This window comes from Staurois parvus, unplaced genomic scaffold, assembly GCF_062004578.1.
Source record: "Staurois parvus isolate SC_StPar_1 unplaced genomic scaffold, SC_StPar_1.0 ptg000374l, whole genome shotgun sequence".
NCBI classification, from domain to species: Eukaryota; Metazoa; Chordata; class Amphibia; order Anura; family Ranidae; genus Staurois; species Staurois parvus.
The window spans coordinates 1,161,500-1,189,151 of record NW_028318170.1 but is presented as its reverse complement, the minus strand read 5'-3'; the positions used below and the strand labels follow the sequence as shown (position 1 = coordinate 1,189,151).

At 47.4% G+C, this 27,652-nt stretch overlaps 1 protein-coding gene across 1 annotated transcript in view; it reads left to right on the top strand.

Annotated features, from left to right (window-relative positions):
* The window catches only part of LOC149456154 (NACHT, LRR and PYD domains-containing protein 3-like), a 61,827-nt gene that overhangs the window by 27,993 nt on the left and 6,182 nt on the right, over positions 1-27,652 (top strand). The window contains exons 4-5 of the mRNA XM_089685370.1: positions 15,678-15,848; positions 18,370-18,558. Of these exons, the coding sequence (XP_089541496.1) occupies positions 15,678-15,848; positions 18,370-18,558 (360 nt within the window). The remainder of the gene's footprint in view (positions 1-15,677; positions 15,849-18,369; positions 18,559-27,652) is intronic.

Sequence of the window (27,652 nt, the reverse complement as noted above, 5' to 3'; positions counted from 1 at the left end):
GTCAGGAACGGGGGGAGACATCGGCCTTTTCAGCAGCCAAGCGAACAAGTACTGGCGAGGAGAGTGGCTCGGTAGCCGGTCTAGAGACAGGTCTGTCTCCTGACCCAGACGCAGCCGAGGGGGCTAGTAGTGAGGCGGAGACCGTACTTGATGATGAGGAGGTTGATCGCACTTGGCTGCCTCGTCGTCATCAGGCAATTTCTTCCGCATCATCAGGAGAAGAGGGTGCCAGCTTGGCAGCGAGCGAAACAGTCGGTGGGTTGCCCAGGAGGCAGCAGGGTCGCATCAGTGTCAGTGGAGCCAAACGTCCACGGAGTAGAGCACCAGCTCCACTGCAGCCTACCACCACGGCCAGTAGTGGTGCCGGTGCGCACGGAGGAAGTAGCAGTCAGCCAGTGAAGAGTAGCGGGGGCAAAGTTTCCTACTCGGTGGTGTGGCAATTTTTCGTCAAGCCGCCCGAGGAAGTAAACGTAGCCGTATGTCGACTATGTGGCCAGAAATGCAAGCGTGGCCAGGGGGCCCATGTTGGGACTACAGCGTTGCGTCAGCATATGCAGCGTCACCATTCGGTGGCCTGGGAAAACCGTGATAAAGATACGGAGGTTCTGCCTGCCCCAGCCCCCGCTCCATCACCCGCTCCGTTACTTGCTCCGTCACCCGACGTCGTCAATCACCCTCTATCAGCCAGTCAAGGCTCCAACACCTCTGCTGAGGGGAGTTGTCGCTCCTTGGCATCTTCAGCTCGTTCAGATGCTCCTTCTCCTGCTACTCCTCTTCTCGGATTCCGTCAACAGTCTTTCTTGGAATCCGTATCCAAGAGACAACAGTTTGCGAGCACGCACCCGACGGTGCAAAAGCTGAACGTCCTCCTGTCCAAGTTGCTGGTGCTGCAGTCCCTCCCTTTCCAACTGGTGGACTCAGCACCTTTCCGAGAAATGATGGCTTGTGCCGCGCCGCGGTGGAGAGTGCCAAGCCGTCATTTCTTTGCCCAAAAGGCAGTGCCAGCCCTGCATTCACATGTAGAAGAGATGGTGGGCCAGTCTTTGAGCATGTCGGTCTCTGCCAAAGTGCACGGCAGCGCCGACGTGTGGAGCTGTAACTACGGTCAGGGACAGTACATGTCATTTACGGCCCACTGGGTGAACGTGGTGCCGGCACAGCCGCACCAGCAACTTGGACAGGTCACGACGCTTTTGCCTCCACGTTTGCACGTCCTTGGTCCAGCAAGCATGTCCGCCTCTACCACCTCTTTTTCCACCGTGTCCTCAGCCGCCACCCCCGTGCCAAGTCCCATTACCCGACCGGCATATCACATGTGCAGGGCGCAACGGTGTCACGCTGTGCTGCACCTGGTATGCCTTGGCGAACGTAGTCACACAGGGGAGGAACTTCTGAGTGTAATGAACAGAGAAATCGACAGATGGCTGTCTCCACGCAAACTGAAAATCGGAACCATGTTGACTGACAACGGAAAGAACATGGTGTCTGCTCTGCGTCAAGGAAGGTTGTGCCATGCGCCATGCATGGCTCACGTGTTCAATCTGGTTGTCAAGCGGTTCCTAAAATCCACCATCCCACTGCAAGACATCCTTAAAATGTCACGTAAACTGTGCATGCATTTCAGCCATTCCTACACCGCAAAGAACACCCTCATTGAGCTGCAGCGGCAGAACGGAATTCCACAGCATCGCCTGATCTGCGACGTTGCAACAAGGTGGAATTCAACCCTACACATGTTAGACCGCCTTTACGAGCAGCGAAAGGCCATCACCGATTTCCTGATGTTACAAGCGGATAAAGGTACTCCCCTGTGTAACTTAGATGTCAGCCATTGGCAGCTCATGCGTGACACCTGCCGCTTGCTCAGGCCCTTTGAGGAGGCCACGCTATTCGTGAGTCGGCAGGACTATGGGATGAACGACGTCATTCCTCTGTTGCACGTCCTGGAACAAATGCTGTTAACAATGGCTGGTCAGGGTGCGGTAGACGTGGCGCACAGATCTCAACGCCACATGACCCCTGTGGGGGCAGGACAGGAAGAAGAGGAGGAGGTAGAGGAGGACATTTGTGCTCAGGAATTATTGAGTGAAATGGGTGGTTTTTCCACTCAGCGGACAGGAGTGGAGGAGCAGGAGCATCTGGGAGAGGAGGAGGAGGAGGAGACAGAGGACCCAGACGCACCGTGGCAGTATGCTGTGGAGATGGAGGCAGGGAGTCCCTCGCATTCCTTGGCACAAATGGCCCATAGCATGCTCGGTTGCTTGCGTAGCGACAGCCGAATAATAACCATCAGACAGAGGGAGGACTTTTGGCTGTCCACCTTGTTGGACCCTCGCTACCGGTCCAAAATGGTGGCCTTTTTCACACCTGCTGAGAGGGAGGCCAAAATTACGTACTATAAAAACCACCTATGTAGTCAGTTGGTCTCTGCCTTTGTGCGCCAACGTCCATCCTCAGACACTGTGGGCCCTGTGCGCTCGCGTTCCGCTGGCATGGCAGCAGGGGAGGGGTGGGGTGGTAGGAGCAGTGGCAGCTCCACCAGCAGCGGCTGCCTCAGTCTGCAGTCGATGATGAGTAGCTTTCTTCACCAGCGCAGTGAGGAAACTACTAACCAGCCGCAGCAGCAGCAGCAGCATCAGGTGGACCTGGAGCAGGAGCTCAAACAACAGGCTTGGGCCTACTTGGACAGCACCCTGCCAACCGAGGTAGACAATCCCCTTGACTACTGGGCAACGAAACTTGACCTTTGGCCCCAACTAGCTGAATTTGCCCTTGAAAGGCTGTCATGCCCGGCCAGTAGCGTGGCATCGGAGCGCGTGTTTAGTGCGGCAGGAGGTATTGTAACTCCGCGGAGGACACGACTGTCCACCCAAAGTGTGGAGAGACTCACGTTTGTGAAAATGAATCAGGCGTGGATTAGTCTGGATTTCAAACCACCAGTTCCTGACACAACTGACTAAATCCGCCATGAATCATGCCTCAAACAAGTGCCACTTTCAGGTCTCCTCACACTGCTGGTGTGTTGAATTTTTTGACATAGGGTGCTGGCAGATTACGGGCCTCCTATAGCTGCTGCCAGGCCCCTAATCTGCCATAGGCCCCTATATACCACCTCCTCCTGCTGCTGCCAGGTCCAGAGTCTCTCATGGGTCCCTGTACGGCCTCCCATTGCTGCTGTCTCCATCGCCACACTCTGCTGCCATGTGCCACTTTCAGGTCTCTTCACACTGCTGGTGTGTTTAATTTTTTTAAAATAGGGTGCTGCAAGATAACGGGCCTCACATAGCTGCTGCCAGGCCCCTAATCTGCCATGGGCCCCTATATACCGCCTCCTCATGCTGCTGCCAAGTCTAGAGTCTCTCATGGGTCCCTGTACGGCCTCCCATTGCTGCTGTCTCCATCGCCACACTCTGCTGCCATGTGCCACTTTCAGGTCTCTTCACACTGCTGGTGTGTTTAATTTTTTGACATAGGGTGCAGGCAGATTACGGGCCTCACATAGCTGCTGCCAGGCCCCTAATCTGCCATGGGCCCCTATATACCGCCTCCTCATGCTGCTGCCAAGTCTAGAGTCTCTCATGGGTCCCTGTACGGCCTCCCATTGCTGCTGTCTCCATCGCCACACTCTGCTGCCATGTGCCACTTTCAGGTCTCTTCACACTGCTGGTGTGTTTAATTTTTTTAAAATAGGGTGCTGCAAGATAACGGGCCTCACATAGCTGCTGCCAGGCCCCTAATCTGCCATGGGCCCCTATATACCGCCTCCTCATGCTGCTGCCAAGTCTAGAGTCTCTCATGGGTCCCTGTACGGCCTCCCATTGCTGCTGTCTCCATCGCCACACTCTGCTGCCATGTGCCACTTTCAGGTCTCTTCACACTGCTGGTGTGTTTAATTTTTTGACATAGGGTGCAGGCAGATTACGGGCCTCACATAGCTGCTGCCAGGCCCCTAATCTGCCATGGGCCCCTATATACCGCCTCCTCATGCTGCTGCCAAGTCTAGAGTCTCTCATGGGTCCCTGTACGGCCTCCCATTGCTGCTGTCTCCATCACCACACTCTGCTGCCATGTGCCACTTTCAGGTCTCTTCACACTGCTGGTGTGTTTAATTTTTTGACATAGGGTGCAGGCAGATTACGGGCCTCACATAGCTGCTGCCAGGCCCCTAATCTGCCATGGGCCCCTATATACCGCCTCCTCATGCTGCTGCCAAGTCTAGAGTCTCTCATGGGTCCCTGTACGGCCTCCCATTGCTGCTGTCTCCATCGCCACACTCTGCTGCCATGTGCCACTTTCAGGTCTCTTCACACTGCTGGTGTGTTTAATTTTTTGACATAGGGTGCAGGCAGATTACGGGCCTCACATAGCTGCTGCCAGGCCCCTAATCTGCCATGGGCCCCTATATACCGCCTCCTCATGCTGCTGCCAAGTCTAGAGTCTCTCATGGGTCCCTGTACGGCCTCCCATTGCTGCTGTCTCCATCGCCACACTCTGCTGCCATGTGCCACTTTCAGGTCTCTTCACACTGCTGGTGTGTTTAATTTTTTTAAAATAGGGTGCTGCAAGATAACGGGCCTCACATAGCTGCTGCCAGGCCCCTAATCTGCCATGGGCCCCTATATACCGCCTCCTCATGCTGCTGCCAAGTCTAGAGTCTCTCATGGGTCCCTGTACGGCCTCCCATTGCTGCTGTCTCCATCGCCACACTCTGCCATGTGCCACTTTCAGGTCTCCTCACACTGCTGGTGTGTTGAATTTTTTGACATAGGGTGCTGGCAGATTACGGGCCTCCCATAGCTGCTGCCAGGCCCCTAATCTGCCATGGGCCCCTGTACCGCCTCCTCATGCTGCTGCCAGGTCCACAGTCTCTCATGCCATGTGCCACTTTCCGGTCTCCTCACACTGCTGGTGTGTTGAATTTTTTGACATAGGGTGCTGGCAGATTACGGGCCTCCCATAGCTGCTGCCAGGCCCCTAATCTGCCATAGGCCCCTATATACCGCCTCCTCATGCTGCTGCTAGGTCCAGAGTCTCTCATGGGTCCCTGTACGGCCTCCCATTGCTGCTGTCTCCATCGCCACACTCTGCCATGTGCCACTTTCAGGTCTCCTCACACTGCTGGTGTGTTGAATTTTTTGACATAGGGTGCTGCAAGATAACGGGCCTCCTATAGCTGCTGCCAGGCCTCTTATCTGCCATGGGCCCCTATATACCGCCTCCTCATGCTGCTGCTAGGTCCAGAGTCTCTCATGGGTCCCTGTACGGCCTCCCATTGCTGCTGTCTCCATCGCCACACTCTGCCATGTGCCACTTTCAGGTCTCCTCACACTGCTGGTGTGTTGAATTTTTTGACATAGGGTGCTGGCAGATTACGGGCCTCCCATTGCTGCTGCCAGGCACGTAATCTGCCATGGGCCCCCGTACTGACTCCTCATGCTGTGACGTTGCAACAAGGTGTAATTCAACCCTACATATGTTAGACCGCCTTTACGAACAGCTAAAGGCCATCACAGATTTCCTGATGTTAAAAGCGGATAAAGGTACTCCCTGTGTAACTTAGATGTCAGCCATTGTCATCTCATGCGTGACACCTGCGCTTGCTCAGGCCCTTTGAGGAGGCCACGCTATTCGTGAGTCGGCAGGACTATGGGATGAATGAGGTCAAATCGGCCATGGGCCCCCGTACCGCCTGGTCACGCTGCTGCTGAGCCCACAGTGTGACCTGGGTCCCTGTACGGCCTCCCATTGCTTCCACTCTGCCATGTGCCACTTTGAAATCTCCTCACACTACTGCGGTTGTCCATTTTGTCATAGGTTGCTGGCAGATTAGCGGCCTCCCATAGGTGCCGCCAGGCCCCATATCGGCCATGGGCCCCCGTACCTCCTGGTCACGCTGCTGCTGAGCCCACAGTGTGACCTGGGTCCCTGTACGGCCTCCCATTGCTTCCACTTTGCCATGTGCCACTTTGAAATCTCCTCACACTCCTGCGGTTGTCCATTTTGTCATAGGTTGCTGGCAGATTAGCGGCCTCCCATAGGTGCCGCCAGGCCCCATATCGGCCATGGGCCCCCGTACCTCCTGGTCACGCTGCTGCTGAGCCCACAGTGTGACCTGGGTCCCTGTACGGCCTCCCATTGCTTACACTCTGCCATGTGCCACTTTGAGGTCTCCTTACACTACTGCGCTTGTCCATTTTGACATAGGTTGCTGGCAGATTCCAGGACTTCATAGGTTCCGCCAGGCCCCATATCGGCCATGGGCCCCCGTACCGCCTGGTCACGCTGCTGCTGGTCCCACAGTGTGACCTGGGTCTCTGTACCGCCTCCCATTGCTCCCACTCTGCCATGTGCCACTTTCAGGTCTCCTCACACTCCTGCTGGTTTCCATTTTGTCATAGGTTGCTGGCAGATTACAGGCCTTCTATTGATGCCGCCAGGCCCCATATCGGCCATGGGCCCCCGTACCTCCTGGTCACGCTGCTGCTGAGCTCACAGTGTGACCTGGGTCCCTGTACGGCCTCCCATTGCTTACACTCTGCCATGTGCCACTTTGAGGTCTCCTTACACTCCTGCGGTTTTCCATTTTGTCATAGGTTGCTGGCAGATTAGCGGCCTCCCATAGGTGCCGCCAGGCCCCATATCGGCCATGGGCCCCCGTACCGCCTGGTCACGCTGCTGCTGGGCCCACAGTGTGACCTGGGTCCCTGTACAGCCTCCCATTGCTTCCACTCTGCCATGTGCCACTTTGAAATCTCTTCACACTCCTGCAGTTGTCCATTTTGTCATAGGTTGCTGGCAGATTAGCGGCCTCCCATAGGTGCCGCCAGGCCCCATATCGGCCATGGGCCCCCGTACCTCCTGGTCACGCTGCTGCTGAGCCCACAGTGTGACCTGGGTCCCTGTACCGCCTCCCATTGCTTCCACTCTGCCATGTGCCACTTTGAAATCTCCTCACACTCCTGCGGTTGTCCATTTTGTCATAGGTTGCTGGCAGATTACAGGCCTTCCATAGGTGCCACCAAGCCCCATATCGGCCATGGGCCCCCGTACCGCCTGGTCACGCTGCTGCTGGGCCCACAGTGTGACCTGGGTCCCTGTACCGCCTCCCATTGCTCCCACTCTGCCATGTGCCACTTTCAGGTCTCCTCACGCTCCTGCTGGTTTCCATTTTGTCATAGGTTGCTGTATGGCCTCCCATTGCTGCTGGCTCCACCGCCACACTGTGGCTCCAAACACTGGTTTTGGCCCCGTGACTGGCCAAAGGAGTGAAGTGTGCAGTGATTCTAAGATCGACGGCACTCATCTGCATGTCATACTGACTGACAGTATTATTTCTCTTCCCCAGCAGACTCCAAGGGCATTTAAATTAAAGGTACAGTGTTCTGCACTAATATTAAGTCTCTCTGAAGCCTAGAAACACCCTTTTTTAAGTTAAATTCACAGCGAATTTATTCGACTCGAATCGAATATTGTCCACGAATTCGCCGAATCAGTCGAATCGAATTTTTCATTTCTTCGCTCATCTCTAGTCAGAACATATTTGGTGGTATCTGTCATGGAGTGCCAGTGTCTCTCCCATCCCCCGCCATATCCCTCCACCCCTCCCTCCCCCCTTGCACATTCGGATGTCCATGTAGCTTCCATGAATGGTGGTGGGCCGTCTGTTGCCGAGGCAACCCGGCAGCGTCCCACATGGTTTTTTAAATAGACTTGCACAGGAAGCAGCCCTCCTCTTTGATCCTGTCCATGCTGCTGGAATCATCTTGCTCCCGGAAAGACGCTGGAAGGCTCGGATGAGGGAGACTGAGCCTCCCCAGTCATCCCCGCTGTGCACTCTGTAGATCCCCAAAAGGTCAGGACTGTAGCCCTCTGCAATACCCCAGGGTTGGGAGTCTCCACAGCTCTGCATGAGCCTTCTCCTCAAAGGTCAGACCCCACAGCTGAGACCCTGCCAGACCCTGCAAGCCTGTCTACTGAGCACCCTTGAACCCTGTCCACTGCTGAGTGCCCTGAGAGCTTCTGCTGAGGGACCCTGCATGTTGTCCATGGCTGCATGTCCCTGGAAGCTGTCTGCTGCTGAGTGCCCTGGGAGCTGCCACTGAGGGACCCTGCACACTGTCCATGTCTGCGTGCCCCTGGAGCCTGTCTGCTGCTGAGTGCCCAGGGAGCTGCTGCTGAGGGACCCTGCACACTATCCGTGGCTGCGTGTCCCTGGAAGCCGTCTACTGCTGAGTGCCCGGGGAGCTTCTGCTGATCGCTGGTTGTCCCTGAAATGCTGACCACTGGTCGTCCCTGTCTGGAGCCTCCTGCCACTGAGGGTCTGCAAGGTGCTTACCGTGAGTGTCCTGAACTGTCCCCACTGTGTGCACCGACCCCCCGTGTTCTGAACTGTCCCCACTGTGTGAACCGACCCCCCGTGTTCTGAACTGTCCCCGCTGTGTGCACCGACCACCCGTGTCCTGAACTGTCCATGCTGTGTGCACCGACCACCCGTGTTCTGAACTGCACCGCTGTGTGCACTGACCACCCGTGTTCTGAACTGTCCCCGTTGTGTGCACCGACCACCTGTGTTTTGAACTGTCCCTGCTGTGTGCACTGACCACCCATGTCCTGAGCTGGCGCTGTTGTGCGCACAGACTACCCGTGTCCTGAACTGTCCCAGTGACACTGATGTTCCTGGGAAGCTGGGTGGGAGCTGTGCTAGGCCAGACTCCACAGCTGGAGTCCTGTTGAGTCCCCGTTACCCCAATGTCCTTAGAAAGCTGGGTGGGAGCCGTGCTAGGCCAGACTCCACAGCTGGAGTCCCGTTGAGTCCCCGTGAGCCCACTTACTGTGGGTGTCCCTACGAGCCGCATGTCGCGGAGTGCCATGAACTGTTCTGACTGAGTGTCTTTCAGAGTTCAATAAAGCTTTGTGTGTTCCCCATCTTCTTCATGTGTTCTGTCCTGCCTACGCTTCTGTTACAGTATCTAATGGCCTGACTGTGTATGATGGCACGTTTCGTGTGTTGGGGGTGGAAGCTGGAACTATGGAGGTAGTGGCATCTGTCAGTGGGTTTCCCGTATATTGAGGTGTGAAGCGTATCATCCCTGATGTATACTGTGGTGTCTATTTTCTACAAAGCCTGAGATTCGTTCGGTGAGTGTGTTCTGTTTTGGCGGTTTTCCTTACCCCACTTATTCACTTGGTTCTATACAGATTACAAATGCAATAAGTGATTATAACCTTTTGTCTATACCTGAATTTAGCCAATGGTGTTAATATTAAAGGATAACAACTGTGAACAAATAAAGATCTAATTTATTTACACAGAAAAAGAAAGTGGCTGTTAATCAATTACAACAAAATATAATGTAGCCAGTATAACATAAAAAGTAGTACTATTACTATGATATACAGATTGTTACCAATACAAAGACTACAAGAAAGAGATAGTTACAAGAAAAAGACAGAGCAATGATGACACATTACATCCTGATGTTGTGAGGTCTCGCTCCGGAAGGCACATGGCACAAAAAGGGAATTCATCTTTTGTATTTGCTCTTTTATACACTTTAGAAAAGACCATCCCTAGATCCACCCACCCAAGTAAATTCACACCTCAAATGGGTGGGCTTCAGAGCAATGGCCAGTTCAGTTAAAAGAAAAACAGGAAATTCCAGTTGCCTCCCATCCCCCCAACTCAATTGAGTCTTTTAAGTGTAATCTCCCCCCACCACAGCCACAATAACCTTCATGGAGGTGTGTTGAGGTGATACAACAGATGGTAAATATGTTACATAAATTGAGACCCTGAACAGAAGTTCACAATAATATTAAAATTATTATAGGCCCAACATAGCCACCACAGTTCATACCTGTTATGATGGGTCTGCCTGGATTTCCTGGCTTGTGGACTTTGGGCAGCATGTAGAAGTCCCCGATTTCTGGATGATCCGGAATCACATTCATAAGTTCTGAATGTAGGTGGGCTGGAAGTGTTTTAATGAGACATTTAAATTGCTTTGTAAAGTTCTGGGTCGGATCATAATCCAGTTTTATAGTAGATGGCATTTTCCAGCTGCCTCTGGCCTTCTTGTATGTATTTGTTTGTATCCATCACAACAACTGCTCCCCCTTTATCTGCTGGTTTCATGGTGATGTCCTGATTATTGCACAAATCATGTATAGCCCTTCGCTCTAGTGGAAATATTGTACAGAATTTTCTTTTGCTGGGTGGATATCAGGGATGTAGCTCACAATCTGAAGCTATTAATATAGGTGTCCAGTTTGGGGTTGTGTCCTTGTGGAGGTGTGAAGCAGCTGTTCTTTTTCTTTGTGTCGCACTCCATTGTCCTAGGATTCCTTTCATTATTGTGGAAATATTCTTTGAGCCTTAGTCTCCTGAAGAAATCCTCCATATCTGACATCACCATCAAACCAGCAGATAAAGGGGGAGCAGTTGTTGTGATGGATACAAACAAATACATACAAGAAGGCCAGAGGCAGCTGGAAAATGCCATCTACTATAAGAAACTGGATTATCATCCGACCCAGAACTTTACAAAGCAATTAAAAGGTCTCATTAAAACACTTCCAGCCCACCTACATTCAGAACTTATGAATGCAATTCCGGATCATCCAGAAATCGGGGACTTCTACATGTTGCCCAAAGTCCACAAGCCAGGAAATCCAGGCAGACCCATCATAACAGGTATGAATACACTCACCGAACAAATCTCAGGCTTTGTAGAAAATATTTCAAAAACCGTTAGTCAAGACTACTGCTAGTTTCCTGCAAGACACAACTGACTTTCTGAACAAGATCAGCAACATCCAGCAATTACCATCTAATACTCTTCTAGTGACTATGGATGTAGTATCCCTGTATAGTAATATCCCTCACAAGGATGGATGAGCTGCATGTCACAGATCCTTATCATCCTCACCAAACCACAAATACACTGCTGAGGATGTTACACAGCTCATTGAATTCATACTTACACACAACTACTTTGCCTTCAATAAAGACATCTATCCTCAATGTATGGGTACTGCGATGGGAAGTAAAATGGCACCCCAATATGCCAATTTATTTATGGCTGACCTGGAGGAACAATTCCTGAACAGCATGGAACAAAAACCATACAGATCCTATCACTATATTGATGATATTTTCATCATATGGACAGAAGATGAAGAAAACCTAAAACAATTTTACTCATTGATCAACACTTTTCATCCATCAATCAAACTAAAAATGGAATACTCAAAACACACAAGTCAACTTCCTAGACACCACAGTATACATCAGGGATGATACGCTTCACACCTCAATATACAGGAAACCCACTGACAGATGCCACTACCTCCACAGTTCCAGCTTCCACCCCCAACACACGAAACGTGCCATCATACACAGTCAGGCCATTAGATACCACCGAGTATGTTCTGACCCAAGAGACAGAGATAAACATCTCAGGACACTAGCAGACGCCTTCCATAAGTAAAAAAAAACAACTGTGTACCTCTAGTAACCACATACAGCCCAGCACTAGAAGGAAGAAGAAAAATAATCAAAGATTTACAACCCATCATAACAGAGGATGGAACTCTGAAAGAAATATTCCAGCAACCCCCAATACTGGCCTTCAGACAACCCCCAATACTGGCCTTCAGACAACCCCCCAATAGTGGCTTTCAGACAAGCCCCCAACCTCAGAAATAAACAAATCAGTAGGAAACTTCCTTCTGATGATGATGTCACAAATAATGGAAGCAAACCCTGCAATAAGAAACGCTGCAAACTGTGCAACCAAATCAATCCATCAAAAAGTGTCAGACACTCAAGAGGGATCTTCAGTATCTCCGGATCATACAGCTGCACCTCCAGTCATGTTGTGTACCTTATCCAGTGCAGAAAATGTAACAAAGGATCCTATGTTGGTAAAACAGGACAGAAGTTACAAACAAGGATGAATTTGCACAGACATACCATCAAGGAACATAAAGAGGATGACCTTTGCACACCTGTTAGACACCACTTCACCCAACCAGACCACACAATGGGAGACCTCCAATATTTTAGTTCTTAAAGGACATTTCAAATCCATTCAGGAAAGAAAAACTTTTGAACTAAGAATGATAATTCTATTTGACACAAGAGATAACGGCCTGAATTTGGACATGGGATTCCTCAATCATTAACCAACAGTTTTATGACTATCAGCTCTAACTTAACTCCCTCTGTGTGAGTGTCCCCCCCCCCCCTCTGCTTTTGCTGTATCTTATCTTTAGCCTGCTTTTTTTTTCTTATCTCTTCTAACATTCTGCTAAAACTTTGTGATTTGCATAGTACTACTCGGACCTTGAAGAAGGGGACACTCCCCGAAAGCATGTCCTCCAAATTGTATGTTAGTACAAATACAAAAAGTATCACGGACAGGACTCAATTGTTTCTGTCACAAATGCACTAATACGGCTACAATCACCTCAAGCAAAAAGCAGTTATCTCATATTTCATATGTAGACATTCAGCCGGTGATTCTGAGTATTAATCTACTAGTGGCCAGGCTGCTAAATGCACTGAGGAAAAGTTATGAACCATGACATCAAATGTGAGGATTTTTGGTCATACCATGGGTCTCCACCTGCCACACCTGCCCAAATGAGGCAATTGGTTTACTGCTCCAGGGAGACACCCTGTGGAGTTGCTAGAAAGCTAAGCTGAGTTGAGCAGAGTTGAAGAATCTCCTTTTGTAACATCGGAACTAACAGTGGGAGATAAGAAATTATTTTACTCTGAAACCTGATCTGCTTAACCCAGGACGTCTGGCAAGTACTTTAACCCTCTAAATTTCTCTCTGTTTTCTCTTTGCTGTGCTATTGTTCTCTGTATATATATATATATATATATATATATATATATATATATATATATATATATATATATATATTGGCTACATCTTTTTCTGTAAATATTTTTATTGCACCCTTTTGACCTTTTTAGTAATAAATCTTGCTTTCTGAAAGTGTTGAAGTGTTTCTAAAACTCTTTAATGCAAACTACGAATTCCTGCCTGTGAAGAGCGCTACTGTGTGTATTTAACCCTCTGTATAACCTGCCTGCGGTGACAGTGGTATACAGACAGTTATCCAACCATCATAGTGTTATTGCTGGTATTGCCGAGTTTCCTCTTTCTCTGTACAAAAAGGAGGTGGTGGCAGTGTGAACGGTTAATTGTGTAATTACCCTGACCCAGTAACAATCTCTCTCAGGCTGCAAGTACACCGACTGTGGTCCATTAGCTGGAAAATCTCTGTGCAGGGTGCAGCTGGGCATGACATTGTTACGCACGTGACAGCGTGGTTTTAGATTAGCTAGTCCTTTGGTCATGAGTTTGGTGAGAAGGGCTGGGGTCTGACACCGCAATCATCACACTGCCCACCAAACATGACTGGTCCTGTCCAGAAACACTGCCAACTCACTGGTAAATGGGGGATACTTGGTGACATCACTGGGTGACCCCGCTTCCATATCTACTTGTCATTGGGTGAATGCAATTCTTGAAAAAAATATAAACATGGTGGTGGAGTTACTTGCCCAGTGCGTATTGATTGGTTTGTGTGAAAGTTATATCATCTAGAAACTATGGGATATATATTGGAATTTTTTTTCTAAATACTACTTATGGCGGCAATCAGCAACTTATAATAGGACTCTGATAGGCAGGAAATCTGACACTAAATTTACAGGTACCTGTTGCAACTCACAGGAAAAAGAGCATCTGGCTGTCAAGGACTGCTTGAACCTCTACAAAAAATGTACCTGATAGTGCTAGTAGAGATCAGGCCTGATCCTGCTAACGCTGCAGTTTTGTGTATAATGTATCAATATAGAGATCTACTGACACTAACAGCTGCCGGCTCTTCCAGGTGCAGGTGCTGCTAGGCCGCCCCTCCCCCTTACTGAATGGGACTGCACGTCATATATCCCTGGAGGCACCGGGGCATCCCGCCATTCACCTAGACTTATTCCAGAAGTCAGAGAGGGGGGTGGTCAACCATATGTAACCAAACAAACAAGATCTGATATCGATGAAGAGGGGGGATGGGGAGGAGGAACGTGCCCTGGGAGGGTGAAGGTCCACTTTAAGGTTCAGGTATTGGACATCACCATTGAAATCAATGGAGGCAGCTGAAAAATGTTGATGCCTCATGAAAGTGACATGCTGCTTCATTTTTACCAGGACATGACCCAACGCTACTGCTCCTGTGTGAACAGCACTGTGTGGTACCATTGTAATATTCATGGCAGGCATTGACAGGCAGTTATCAGGATTTATAAATGCAGCATAAACACAGGGTATTGGCACACATGTGACCGAGACTTTGCTGAACTCTGTACCTACAGGCACCATGGATCAATATCCAGTGAGATCCCTCAGGTGGGTTTCAGTAATCTACTCCCTCCTCTCCTCTCACTTCTCTGAGTCAATCAGTTGTGAGTGGAAATTACAGCTTGAGCTACTGAGCTCTGGAAATAACATGGTTTGTATAGTGATCCAGGAGGGACAGGTGGGCAAACATGTGGAAATGTGATTTCAGCTCCACCTGCTGGCTTGAAATGTAAATACAAATTATTTATATACAATATTTCATATTTACAAATCTATGAATGTAATGTTTTGTCCTGACCATAATAAAGACAGAAAACTCTATACATTCCTCTGAAGGCAAAGACATCAGACAGTTCTCACTTCTGTACAAAAGGCCGTCCCATCACCTATACAACTCATACTCCCGAAATATCATCTGTCATTGTCTCCCTTCTGCAGGATAGTAATTGTTCAATCCTGGAAAGTTACCCATCCCCCATCACTACAAGAAATGATGAACATCCCTAACTCCCATCCCCTTTATGAGTCCTTGTCTGCCATACAAAGTCCCCAGGCTTCCTCTGTCCTGGCTCTTGGCAGTGAGTGCCCATCCCCCCTCTCTGCTCCTGGTGGGGGTTGTGTTCAGGTATGAAGGTGGTATCCTATGGACATAACCCCTCCGGAGTCCCTCCACAACCACATATTATACTATGTAGAGCTGGGCAGTCGGCTTCATCTTCTTGTATTTTGTTCCTTTCTGTTTGGTTTCCTCATTACAAACGATTTCTCCATAAAATGAGTAGAGCTCTCCTCTGGTGAGGATTGTCCTCCTTATATTCTCCATCTGGAGGGTTTGGCCGATTTTTGAATTTCAGTTTTTCTGGGTGAAATCAACAAGAAAGTGGACTTTGTGTGTCATGTGTGTCTGTGCTATGAATTCTATCTGCAGATGTGTGACTTCACCAAAGACTTCTGGATCATCTCCTGACCAAGTTCCCCCTGAGTCCCCCTATGTCAGGCCTTGTCTGCTCCTGTTCAGTATCTGCTCATCATTTCTCTGTGTGATCTCAGTAATGATATGGGAGACATTCTACTCCAGAGACAAGCTTCCTACAGAGTGAATGGACTGCTGGAGAGATTTACACCCCTCCCCCTTCCATGGATCATCAGAAGGGGATTTACTGACTTTTCTCACCTTGATGATGGGACCCCATTATCTTCTTCCTTCTTTCTTTTCTATGAGTTTTATGATGACCATACCCTAAGAGTTGTTGGTTCTTTCCCTAATATACTCTCATGTGTCTGTATTTGTCTATGCAGGTTGTATATGTGTGATCTGACTTCCTCCTGCTGTGATGATCTCCGCTCCATTCTTATCACTAACCCATCCCTCACCAGACTGAATTTATCATATAATAATCTCCAAGACTCTGGAATGAGACTTCTGTGTGAGGGACTCCGACATCCTGGCTGTACTCTGCAGGAGCTCAGGTGAGAATTCTACTATAAATGATCTCATATTCTGCAGGACTCTGATATATATCTTCTATGTGAGGGACTCCAAGATCCAGGAGCTGAGGTGAGAATTCTACTATAAATGATCTCATATTCTGCAGGACTCTGATATATATCTTCTATGTGAGGGACTCCGAGATCCAGGAGATGAGGGGGGAATTCTACTATAAATGATCTCATATTCTGCTGGATTTTGGGATAAATCCTTTGTGAGGGATCCAGACACGTTCCCTAGATGACAGTTATACAAAGACAGACTTCTTGGCAGGTTACACTGGGAGACGCCATCATAGTCCTTCAGGTCACTGGCTGTTATTGTCTTTCCTCCATTCCACCCTCCACTGACTATCAGAGATCAGACTTTATGTCTGTCGAGGTGGATTGTTGTTTGGATGATATAAAACACAATGAAGTTTATTTGGCCCATAGAGACTGAGTGATGACATTTCTTATCCAATAAAACACGTCCAGATCTATCCATCTACCAGACAAATGTTTCTTGTTTGTAGAACTTAGAACATCAGATGTGTACTGACTAGTAGGGATGAGTGACTCTGCCCGGGTTCAGTTCCCTGCAGGGTCCCACTGAAGGGGGAAGAGTGAGCACCCCCGAACCATACCAGGCCACTTGCCTTCAACTGGGGGGGGTGCTTTTGGACAGGGGACTTCCTCCCAAATCAGCTTGTCCTCATATTGATGGGAACAAGAGCCTCTTCCCCACAACTCTTGCCCAATGGTTGTGGGGGTCTGCAGGTGGGGGGCTTATAGGAATCTGGAAACCCCCTTCAAAGGGGGCTCCCAGATCCCAACAACCTCATGTGAATGAGTATGGGGTGCATAGTAACTCTACTCAAAAGAGAAAAAAAAAATCCAACCTGCGTGAGTAAAAAAAATAATAATAATAATAATTCACCAAAAAAAGTGTCAAAAGCGAAGTAAAAACACAAGCCTAGTTTTTAAAAAAAAAAACTGCTGCCCATCAGACACATCTGACTGACCTGTTAGTGATCACAGCTCTGTGTTGTTTACATTCACAGAGCCCATCACCGGGTCCTGGCAGTCAATCATTGGCCGGGACCCAGTAATCGGCATGTTCTGTGACGAATCAAAGCACAGTGGTGGGGGCGGGTGCATGGATCATGTACTAGGTATGTGATCCTGTGCAGGAGAGCCTCTCTGCCACCATATAACTACATGATACGCTCGGCACGCGGATATTGCACAGACAAGCTACTTGTGACCAGAGGAAAGTGTTCCCACAACCCCAGTGTTACTATACGGCTGTGTAATGTACAACCAGCCAAGCGCCTGATCCCGATCCACATAATAATGACACAACAAACATTAGAATACAAAGCAAATGCTACATACACTATATGGCTGCTACTACCACAACCTCAGTGCTGGGAAATGTGTTGCAGCCAAATGAATTGATATCAATACACTTTATGCAGAAAACAGACCACTTTATACAGGTCATTGATCCCAAATCCCCGGTGCTGTCACTAGCCAGTAGTACCCCAAATCCAGTGCTGCAAACACCTGTTACAAACTAACACATGACTATTACGCTGCGTGTAAGAAACAAGAACTATTTTCAGGTAATTGATGCCACAACCCCAGTGCTGCAAATGAACTTATTTTGCTGCAAATAAATTGGTATTAATACACTTTATATAAAGAACACAGAACTATATACAGGTCATTGATACCAAAGCACCAGTGCTGCGTCTGGCTGGTAATAACACAACCCCGGTGCTGTGCTTCTCTCCCCTCTGGGGGCTCAATGGGCCCGGGGGACTCCCCATAAGACCAGCTGTCACCAGGGTGGGTTCCCTTTAAGGGATCTGCTGCCTCCTGATTGGCTGGATAGAGAACTCCAAACAAAACACAAATGTCCCCAATACTGAAGTACGTCCTTCAAAACAATTGTCTCTTTATTTACAATAAATGCTCTGACAAGCAATAATATGTCCGCCTATCAAGCACCCGATTGGGCAGGAGATAATATCGCTCACCAGCACCACTTCCTGTGTCAGTTCCTGGCAGGAAATGACATCACTTGGCTCCGCCCGAGGGTGGGCGGCCCAATTGATTCCTCGATATGCCGGCATATTATCATTGCTTGTCAGGGCATCTAGCAATCCTCATGGATTTTGCTGCATGGAGACGCAGGTCAAGTAGAAGTCCCATTATTTCCTATGTGGCCGGTTCCCATCTATGTGCCGCAGGGAATCTATATGGAGCCATTCCCCCTCCAATGTGTGCATCACCACGTATGCTCCAATGTGTCCATCCACACTAAGACTTCTCAGGTGGGTGACAACTCCCCTCCATCTCACAGGGGAGGTCCAACCAATATTCCATGAGATCATCCATCCAAATGGGCCAACATTTCATCTTCTAAGACCCCGCCCACTGATTATCCATTGGAATGTGTCTACTTCTGCCCGTCACTGGAGAACATCTCACCTCTCTTTCCTGCTTCTCCCACCAGATTATTTAGGTGTAAAGTGACATTCTCGTGCTGGGATGATCTCTGCTCCGTGATCTCCACAAACCGAACTCTGACCAGACTGGAGGTGACATTGGATGAGAAGGAGGAGGATGGTGAGAAGATGTCGGACTCAGAAGTGGGTCGTCGTTGTCAGGTCCTCCGGAATGCCGGCTTCACTGTGAATAGAAGGTAAGATCTGTTCTATTGGGGGGAACACACATACTGGGGGGATTTACTAAAGCTGGTTCCCTCAGAATCTGGTGCAGCTGTGCATGGCAGCCAATCAGCTTCTCCCCTCAGCTTGTCCAATGAAGCTTTAGCAATAAAAGCAGTAAGCTGATTGGTTCCCTCACAGAAGTGCATGAGATTCTGAGGGATCCAGCTTTAGTAAATACACCCCACTAAGCCTGATGATGGCGGTCACACAGGACAGGTACAGGAGCCCCAGCAACTGTACTGTATGATCATCATGATGGCGGTCACACAGGACAGGTACAGGAGCCCCAGCAACTGTTCTGTATGATCATCATGATGGCAGTCACACCCACACAGGACAGGTACAGGAGCCCCAGCAACTGTTCTGTATGATCATCATGATGGCGGTCACACAGGACAGCTACAGGAGCCCCAGCAACTGTACTGTGTGATCATCATGACAGAGGTCACAATCACACAGGAAAGGTACAGGAGCCCCAGCAACTGTACTGTGCGATCATCATGATGGTGGCCACACTCACACAGGACAGGTACAGGATCCCCAGCAACTGTACTGTGCGATAATCATGATGGCAGTCACACTCACACAGGGCAGATACAGGAGCCCCAGCAACTGTACAATATAATCATGATGGCAATCACACAGGACAGGTACAGGAGCCCCAGCAACTGTACAATATAATCATGATGGCAATCACACAGGACAGGTACAGGAGCCCCAGCAACTGTACAATATAATCATGATGGCGGTCACACAGGACAGGTACAGGAGCCCCAGCAACTGTACTATAGGACCATCATGGTGATGATGATGATCATTGAAGGAAAGACAGTGAAATGTAAGCTGGCCACAGATGGTTCAGATCTCGGCCAGTTCAGCGAGGACCAGCTGATATTTGAACCATGTATGGGCAGGCTGATTGTACCCAAGTCAATGGTTGAATGACTTGTGTACTCCAGCCTGTGGGATTTTACATGTGATTATTGCTAGCAGCTAGTATGGCCACCAGCAGTAATCATTGTGTTGTCCAGGCAGGGATGGTTCCCCCCGAGATGTTTACCATCGTAAGTTATACAGTCGCTCGGCAAGCAGGTAGACACAGACAGAGCATGCACTGCTCTATGGGCGGTTGGGTGTAAATGGACTCCGCTGGTCATTACTCCCGACTGCCCTCCAATTTGATGGAGGAGGACGGATCCACTTTCCTTTTTTCGCTGACCGGACCAGATTGGAGGTAAGCGGGTGTAAGCAGACACAAGTCCCTCTACATCTGCCACTCCATAGAGGTGAATGGAGGGTCCACCTGAAAAACGGACAAGCAGATCCAATCTGACCGATCGTGTGAAAGGGGCCTTAGGCCTCATTTACACTTGTGTTTAGGGGTATGGTAGAATTGTGCAGCTCAGCTGTGAATTTTTACCGCCCCCAAATGCTCCTGAATATACTGCAAAGCAGTGGAGGGGGGGGGAGTAGTATACACCATGGCCCTGATGATTTATTATCACCGCTGTTCTGTTGGCCCTCAGCCCGCTCCTGTTTTCCCAGGCTGTCCTGCTGTACGTGGATGAGTTGGCAACATACAGAGTGGGGGGAGGGGAACATCCGTGTCTCCCCCCCCCCCCCCCCCCCCTGTGATGAATGAAGCCGGAAGCTACAAAGATTATGTCACTTCTGGGTTTAATTCTGTGTTTACCTGGCTTGTACCGGCCAGAAATGCAGCCAATCAAACCGATCTGTGTATGATCAGGTGCCTTAGAGGGCAGGGGAGGGGTCAGGGGTCTGATAGACCCCATATCTCTCCATAAAGAAGACCTGTCACTGCCCCATCTATCACAAGGGATGTCATTCATCACCTGTCATAGCAATAAAATTGAACAAAAAATTCCCGTAAAAAAGCAATAATTCTGCCACCAGACCTCCTGCCTAACTGTAAACTGGTAACCTGTAAAGGCTATTAAAGCGCCCCCTATGGACAATGTTAGGTACGGTACTTTGTCACCATTTACCAGATGTGCACAATATTCCATCTTGGCAAGTTTGGTATCTATTTACTCAACACATCATAAGCTGTACTATTGCTGGGAAGACTGCAAATGCTAAACATAGAATATTTCAAACCAACACATTGCCAGAAATACAATTCTGCTACTCAAGGGGATTTATGGAGAAAAGGCCTGGGGGCTTAGGTGGTTAAAGAAACACTTTGCCATTCTCCTCTTCCTCCGTGTGGAAATGTTTGTGTAACCCCCCCTCTTACTGTGCTGGTGTATCCACAATGACCATACATGCCCAGCAATTCCAGCATTGTTCTGATTGGCTGCCCCACTGCCACTTGCCAGGTCTTGTGTTGCCGCCTTCTTTTCTCTTTTTTGCAGCCAGCACCTGATGATACACCGCTGTATGTCCCTGCTGCCGCAGTCTCCTGGGATATGTGACGGGTTACATCCCAGGAGGCTACAGGAGCCGGGAAATGTCATATTTGTCTAGGGAAGAAAACCACAGAAAAGGAAAATGACTTTACAGCTAAGAAATGTCTTAAAGTCATTGGAAAGAATTTTTTTTTTTAACCACTTCCAGCCCGCCCTACCCACACCGCCATTTGTGGCCGTGGCTGTCAATCACCAGGTCCCAGCCAGTAATTACTCATCAGCTCCCAGTGATTCCCAAGAATCTCCAACAGGGAGGACGATTGTTTTGTTTACTAACAGTCATCCTCTCTGTCAGCTCGGGCACACTGCACAGCACAGCCATCCAGAGCAGTGTGAGAACAGTGAAGCACACACCCCACCCCTAGTAACACACACCGCCCCCTAGTAAAACACACACCGCCCCCTAGTAACACACACCATCCCCTAGTAACACACACCGTCCCCTAGTAACACACACCGTCCCCTAGTAACACACACCGCCCCCTAGTAAAACACTCCCAGCACACAGTTAACCCTTTGATCGCCCCTCATGCTAACCCCTTATTGCCCAGAGCCATTAGTACAGTGTCGGGGCTTTTTTTTTTTTTAGCACTGATCACTGTATTGGTGTCACTGGGGATGTCAGTGACACCAAGTCAGTCCCCCGCCCCCCCCCCCCCCCCCAGTGTCAGAATACCTGCTGCAGTCCTGCTATAAGTCACTGTTCACTGCCATTACTAGTAAAAATTACAAAAAAAATTGTAAAAAATCCCAATATCTATACCGCCATTTGTAAACGCTATAACTTTCACGTAAACCAATTAATTTACAGGTATTGGGATTTTTTTCTAGCAAAGACATGGAGAAGAATAGATTTTGGCCAAAATTTGATTTTTTTTTATTTTTTACTGGACATGTTTAATAGCAAAAAGTCAGAAATATTGTTTTTTTCACAAAAATTACTCAGGAGGGCAAGTGGTTAATTAAAATAACAGATACATTATACTGACCTGTTCTGTGTAATGGTTTTGAACAAAGCAGCTCTGATGAGTGGGTGGGGGTGGGGCTTGAGGCCCCCCTTCTGGTAGGTTGCACGGGGCCCCATGATTTCTAGCAGCGGCCCTGATAACACCACATACAATGTAACATTTAATATGCACTCTTCTTCCCGAGGTTCATGTAAACAAATCATTGTGAACAGTTCTTTTGTCCTTTGTTCAATCTAGACATGGACTCATCCATTCACCTTACCACTTGGTGTCATGTCTAGTCTTTATCTCGTAGCCGTCTGATCCCACCATACCTCCCCCAGATTTATAACCTGGGAACATAAGCTGTAACCACCTTGGAATGTTCTTAGAATCTGTGTTCAGAAACCATGAAATAGAATATACAGAACAAAATGGCTTCCAGCATGTCCATGTAGAGATGAGTTCAGGCCTTCCTGTTTCATTCTGTGAGCCCAGAACAGTTCCCACATTTCTGTAGAACCCATTGGAGGTCTCTGGAGTTATACAGATAATGAGAGAGATGATTGAGATGTCCTGTGCCAGTCACAGATTTCCCAGATGATGGAGAATGTCTTCCTCATCCCAAGTTGTATCATTACAGATGGGTGGATGAGGAATATCAGATCCACCACTAATAATCTTAGTCGGGTCCTACAATCTTCCACAAGGTTTTACCTTTAAAGAAAAAGAACTTTCATTAAAAATCCCCCCATCCCCCGCTGTCTATCCAATGTGTCAGTATAACTGAGCCAATCAGATGTGTCCTCAGCCTGTACACATGACAGCCCAGCACACCAGGCGTACAGTCTGATATCCCAATGGTTGGATGGCCATGGGTGTGTGGGCCCCTGCCATGGTGAGGGCCCCTCGGTATTAGGTGGGTAGTTTAGAAGGTGGTGGGGCCCTATGAATGGGGGACACTTATCAAACCCCTAAAGTGTGTGTGAGGACAGAGGGGATGGTTTGGTGTATTTGCATACTGGGGTCAGTTATGAAGAGATGAGATGCCACATCCCACCATCTACATCCAATCTACGTCAGATCTCCTCCCAGCATAGGAGACCACTGATGTACATTGTACGGCTGCAGATTTGTACATTACACATCGCACACATTTCCAGGAAGACAGAAGAATACTTCCCATTAGTGTGTATAAAAATGTCCATCATTACATTTCCTCCTCTAACACTCTCATTGTATTCTTCATAGCTGGGATGTACCATGGTGGATTGTATCTATACACAGAAGAAGATAATAAAATGGTCTGTGGGAAGTCCTCCCCTCCCCCTCAGGTAATACATGGATCCTGATATGAAGAGAATGTCCAGAATGGAATTATATCAGATTCTCCTGTTCATGGCACTGATTATTCATCATTTTCCTTTTCTTCACATTCAGATGATGATGATTCTTCTGACTGATATCTGCTGACCGTTATTCCGGAAGGATCTGAGCGGGGATCTGTCCTTCCTCCCATTCCTCCATTGTATATTGTATTGTTACTCCTCAATGTATTTATTACTACAAAATAAAAATGTGACTTTTGGATCTTCACACCAAAACTGTCTCCACTGGTGAGACCAGCACGCTGGGAAATTCCTGTTCATGACATGAAGATTCCTCCTACACAAGTAGAAGACACTGAACACACGGTGACAGTGCGGTGCGGACAGTGGGGGGCGCTCTCCATAACATATAAAGAAACAATGGGTGGACAGGAGAGTCCGTACCACAAGGACAGAGGTTACCTTCAGAGACTAAGTGGCAAAAATACAGAATATTTTTGTTATAGAAATATTTTTTTTTTGTGTAAAAATGACTTTTTTCCAATATAAAACCACAGAAATAAAAAACACATTTATCCCCATTAACCCAAGACAGTGTTGTCTCCCCACATGACTTCAGACATCCAGATGTGGCCACATCAAATGGGTGGTTTGGCTAGACAGTGGGGTGACCCCCTACTGTACCGGCTTCCCCTCCCCCCATGTAATAAATGACCTCTTGGGAAAACAACAACTGCTATATAAGGCCAGCTGAGGCTACGCTATAGAGAGTGTTTATGAGCTGCAACAAGTAACAGACAAAAACAAAGCAATCCATGTATAAAGGAACACATCTAGTGTCATCTTCCAGGATTACAATAAGAATTGTCTCTGATATTGTTCCATCTGCAGATAAGGAGACTAAAGCCGACAGGGAGCAGAGTCCATATGAAAGTCCAGCCGGTGCAGTGTCCCCCTTTTCAGTGCATTTGTGTACAGTGCGTTTGCAAACAATGCATTAGAGTATTCAGTGCGTTAGTGTACAATGTGTTAGTGTACAGTGTGTTAGTGTACAGTGTGTTAGTGTACAGTGTGTTAGTGTACAATGCGTTATTATACAATGTGTTAGTGTACAGTGCGTTAGTGTACAGTGCGTTAGTGTACAGTGTGTTAGTGTACAGTGCGTTAGTGTACATTGTTAGTGTACAGTGCGTTAGTGTACAGTGCGTTAGTGTACAGTGTGTTAGTGTACAGTGCATTAGTGTACAGTGTGTTAGTGTACAGTGCGTTAGTGTACATTGTTAGTGTACAATGCGTTAGTGTACAGTGCGTTAGTGTACAGTGTGTTAGTGTACAGTGCGTTAGTGTACATTGTTAGTGTACAATGCGTTAGTGTACAGTGTGTTAGTGTACAGTGTGTTAGTGTACAATGCGTTAGAGTTGTCTTGGAAATTCGATTTCAACAAATCTCTCCTTACCGTGAATATCCGCAGTTGGATGCACAGCAATCCCCCATAAAGCTGTGCGAACTTCGCTTACCACAACTGCAGCTCATCTCCACGATTCCTGCGCCTCCAACTGGTATGCAAAGGTTTAGTTCTTTTGAAAAGTGGGAGAAATGGAGCTCCCGTGACCCAGGAATGATCAGACGATACTCTTTGGTTGCAGTTTGAATTCACTCTGTGTCCGGCTCTAACCCCAGACTCTTGTTTATTCACTTACAAAAAAACACACACGAGGGGGGGGGGGGGGTCAGGCCAATCCCCTCCCACAGAACAATGTATAGGGGACGTCCATACATTTCCTCTTATCTATACTGAAAACCAGTTAAACCAGTCCTCCCCTCCCCCATGAGCTCTCTGTGGAGAGCAAGCTTCCCATCCTTTACATGCTATCAGCTCCTAGCAGTATGTTCACTCTCTGTACACGCATCCCTTAGATTAAACAGTGCCAGTCTGTATCTGAATGGGCCTGATACGATCTTTATTAAAACACATCCATCCAGATACAGTTCAGGTCGGTAGTGGTTTGTAGATATATACATGAGCCTACATGTGGAGTTTGCACTACCCGGCGCCTGGCCATACGAAGTCCATGTGGTACTATGCTGCTGATATGTGGATACAGGCCCGTGTCCTACCGCCGGCGACATTCGCATCGAATGCCGTGGTGGCATACATGCCGGTCTATAAGCGCAGATCTGCCATCTCATCCATTACCGAGCTGAGTACTGTAATACATACATTGTACATGCGCATGGCCCAATTGCAGCCTTCAGAGCATTAATTAAGCCACACGAGAGACATATGAATAACACTCATATATGACACATTTAAAGTTCAACCTGTAAATACAAAATTTCCATGACATTCCCTTCTGTTTTATCATATTCTCCTCGTGTCCCTTCTTGATCTTCTTCAGCTTGATGGGTGTAGTCTCAAAACCTTAAAGAGTTGATCTTAGACCTCAGTTCCTGTAGTTGTCCCTGAGAATAAAGCTCCACGGGGTACCTGAAACAACAAGACCCGACGCAGACTCGACGCAAACAGGCTTGATTGAAGCGATGATCCTCAAGAGCGTTGGAACCTTCACTACAGGAAGGCTCTTGTAAATACCACAAACAGACTTCTGGTATGAATAAGGCTTGTGATCCCACTGTGGTCCGGGGAGATCCAGCAGCAGATTCTCAAATTGCCCCTGCAGACGGGGCCACACAAGGCTGGTCTCGACGCAGACGGTTTTCCAAAACGCAGACACAAACAATGATGAGGCTTGAAGCTTGCTTGGAGGTCTTGGAGAATGTGGTCTTCAGGGAGATGAATTAGAGGGAAGCCAGGACGTAACCTACAGAGAAGGTGTAAAAAAACAAAACCTCAGCGCTCAGGACTTCCTATTTACCATATAAAACCCCGTGAGATGCTGCTGTGCACAGGTACAAAAGACCAAAAACTTTTAACAATGAAAACCAGCGCAAACCCACATGATCAATTACATTACTCAGTGTAAAAAAACATTAATGTGCTAATAAAATTATATATAATAAATTATATATAAATTATGTTGATACAAAAATATATCTATAAAATTATGAGTCCAGTGAAAAAACAAAGTGACAAAAAATCAGAAAAATCCCAGAAAGTATATATATATAAATAATTAAAGTCCCGTGACAAAATTAATCAAATTAATTTATAATATATTTTCCATATGATTCTTCCGTGTTACGGATCCCTTCACCATCCACCAGTGCAGAAATCAACATTAACCGCACTCACCAGATAATGGTGAGTCACACGCCTTTCAGGATTGTTAAGGGCTCCTGGACCCCCTTTACTTTCTCTGAGACCTCCAAGTGCTGTTTCCTCTCATGTCTAGGTACCTCTTCTGCTTACTCCTCTCACCGAATCCCCCAAAGGAAAATCAGGAAGAAGAAAAGACCATAGCGTGATACCGCAGTAACTTCTCCTCAAATTAATCTCTCCAGACCACTCACATTCTTTTGCGGGATATAGCCCGCTTTTTATTCAAAACAACAGCGATTCTCTTCAAAATTGATCCACTTTTCATGTACACCGATTATATAAGGATTATATAAGGACCCCACAGTTTAGTGTGCAGCAGGATGGCAGACCTCAGCTACAGACTCTTCTCCTTAGACTAAGATGGCCCCTTGGAACGCACCGCTCGGCGTGCGCTCCACTCACCGGAAATGACGTCAGACGACGGACCAGGCAACCGGAAGTGCGTCAACGCGTTTCGCCCCACCCACAGGGCGTTATCAAGACGCTCATTACCACTTCCTAGCCGCTTATAAAGCTTTGGGAGATCCCTCCCACTAATTCCTCTGGCACAAAAACCTGGATACAAGCATATCAATCACCACCATCCATCTGCACACCCATGTGGGATCCCTGTACATCGGAGGCCATTTCAAAAAATACATTACTTAAAAAATACATTGCTTCAAAAACATACTTTACTTAGAAAATATTCTTTAATATAAAAATAAATATAAAAATAAAAATAAAAATAAATAAAATAAAATAAAAATAAAAATAAAAATAAAATAAAATAAAATAAAAATAAAAAATAAAAAATAAAAATAAAAATAAAAATAAAAATAAAAATAAATATAAATAAAAATAAAAATAAAAAATAAATAAATAAATAAATCAATAAATAAATAAAATAAAATAAAAAATATATAAAATAAAATAAAATAAAATAAAAATAAAAATAAAAATAAAAATAAAATAAAATAAAAATAAAAATAAAAATAAAAATAAGATTAAAAATAAAAATAAAAATAAAATTAAAAATAAAAATAAAAATAAAAATAAAATAAAATAAGAAAAAAATATATAAATAAAAATAAAAATAAAA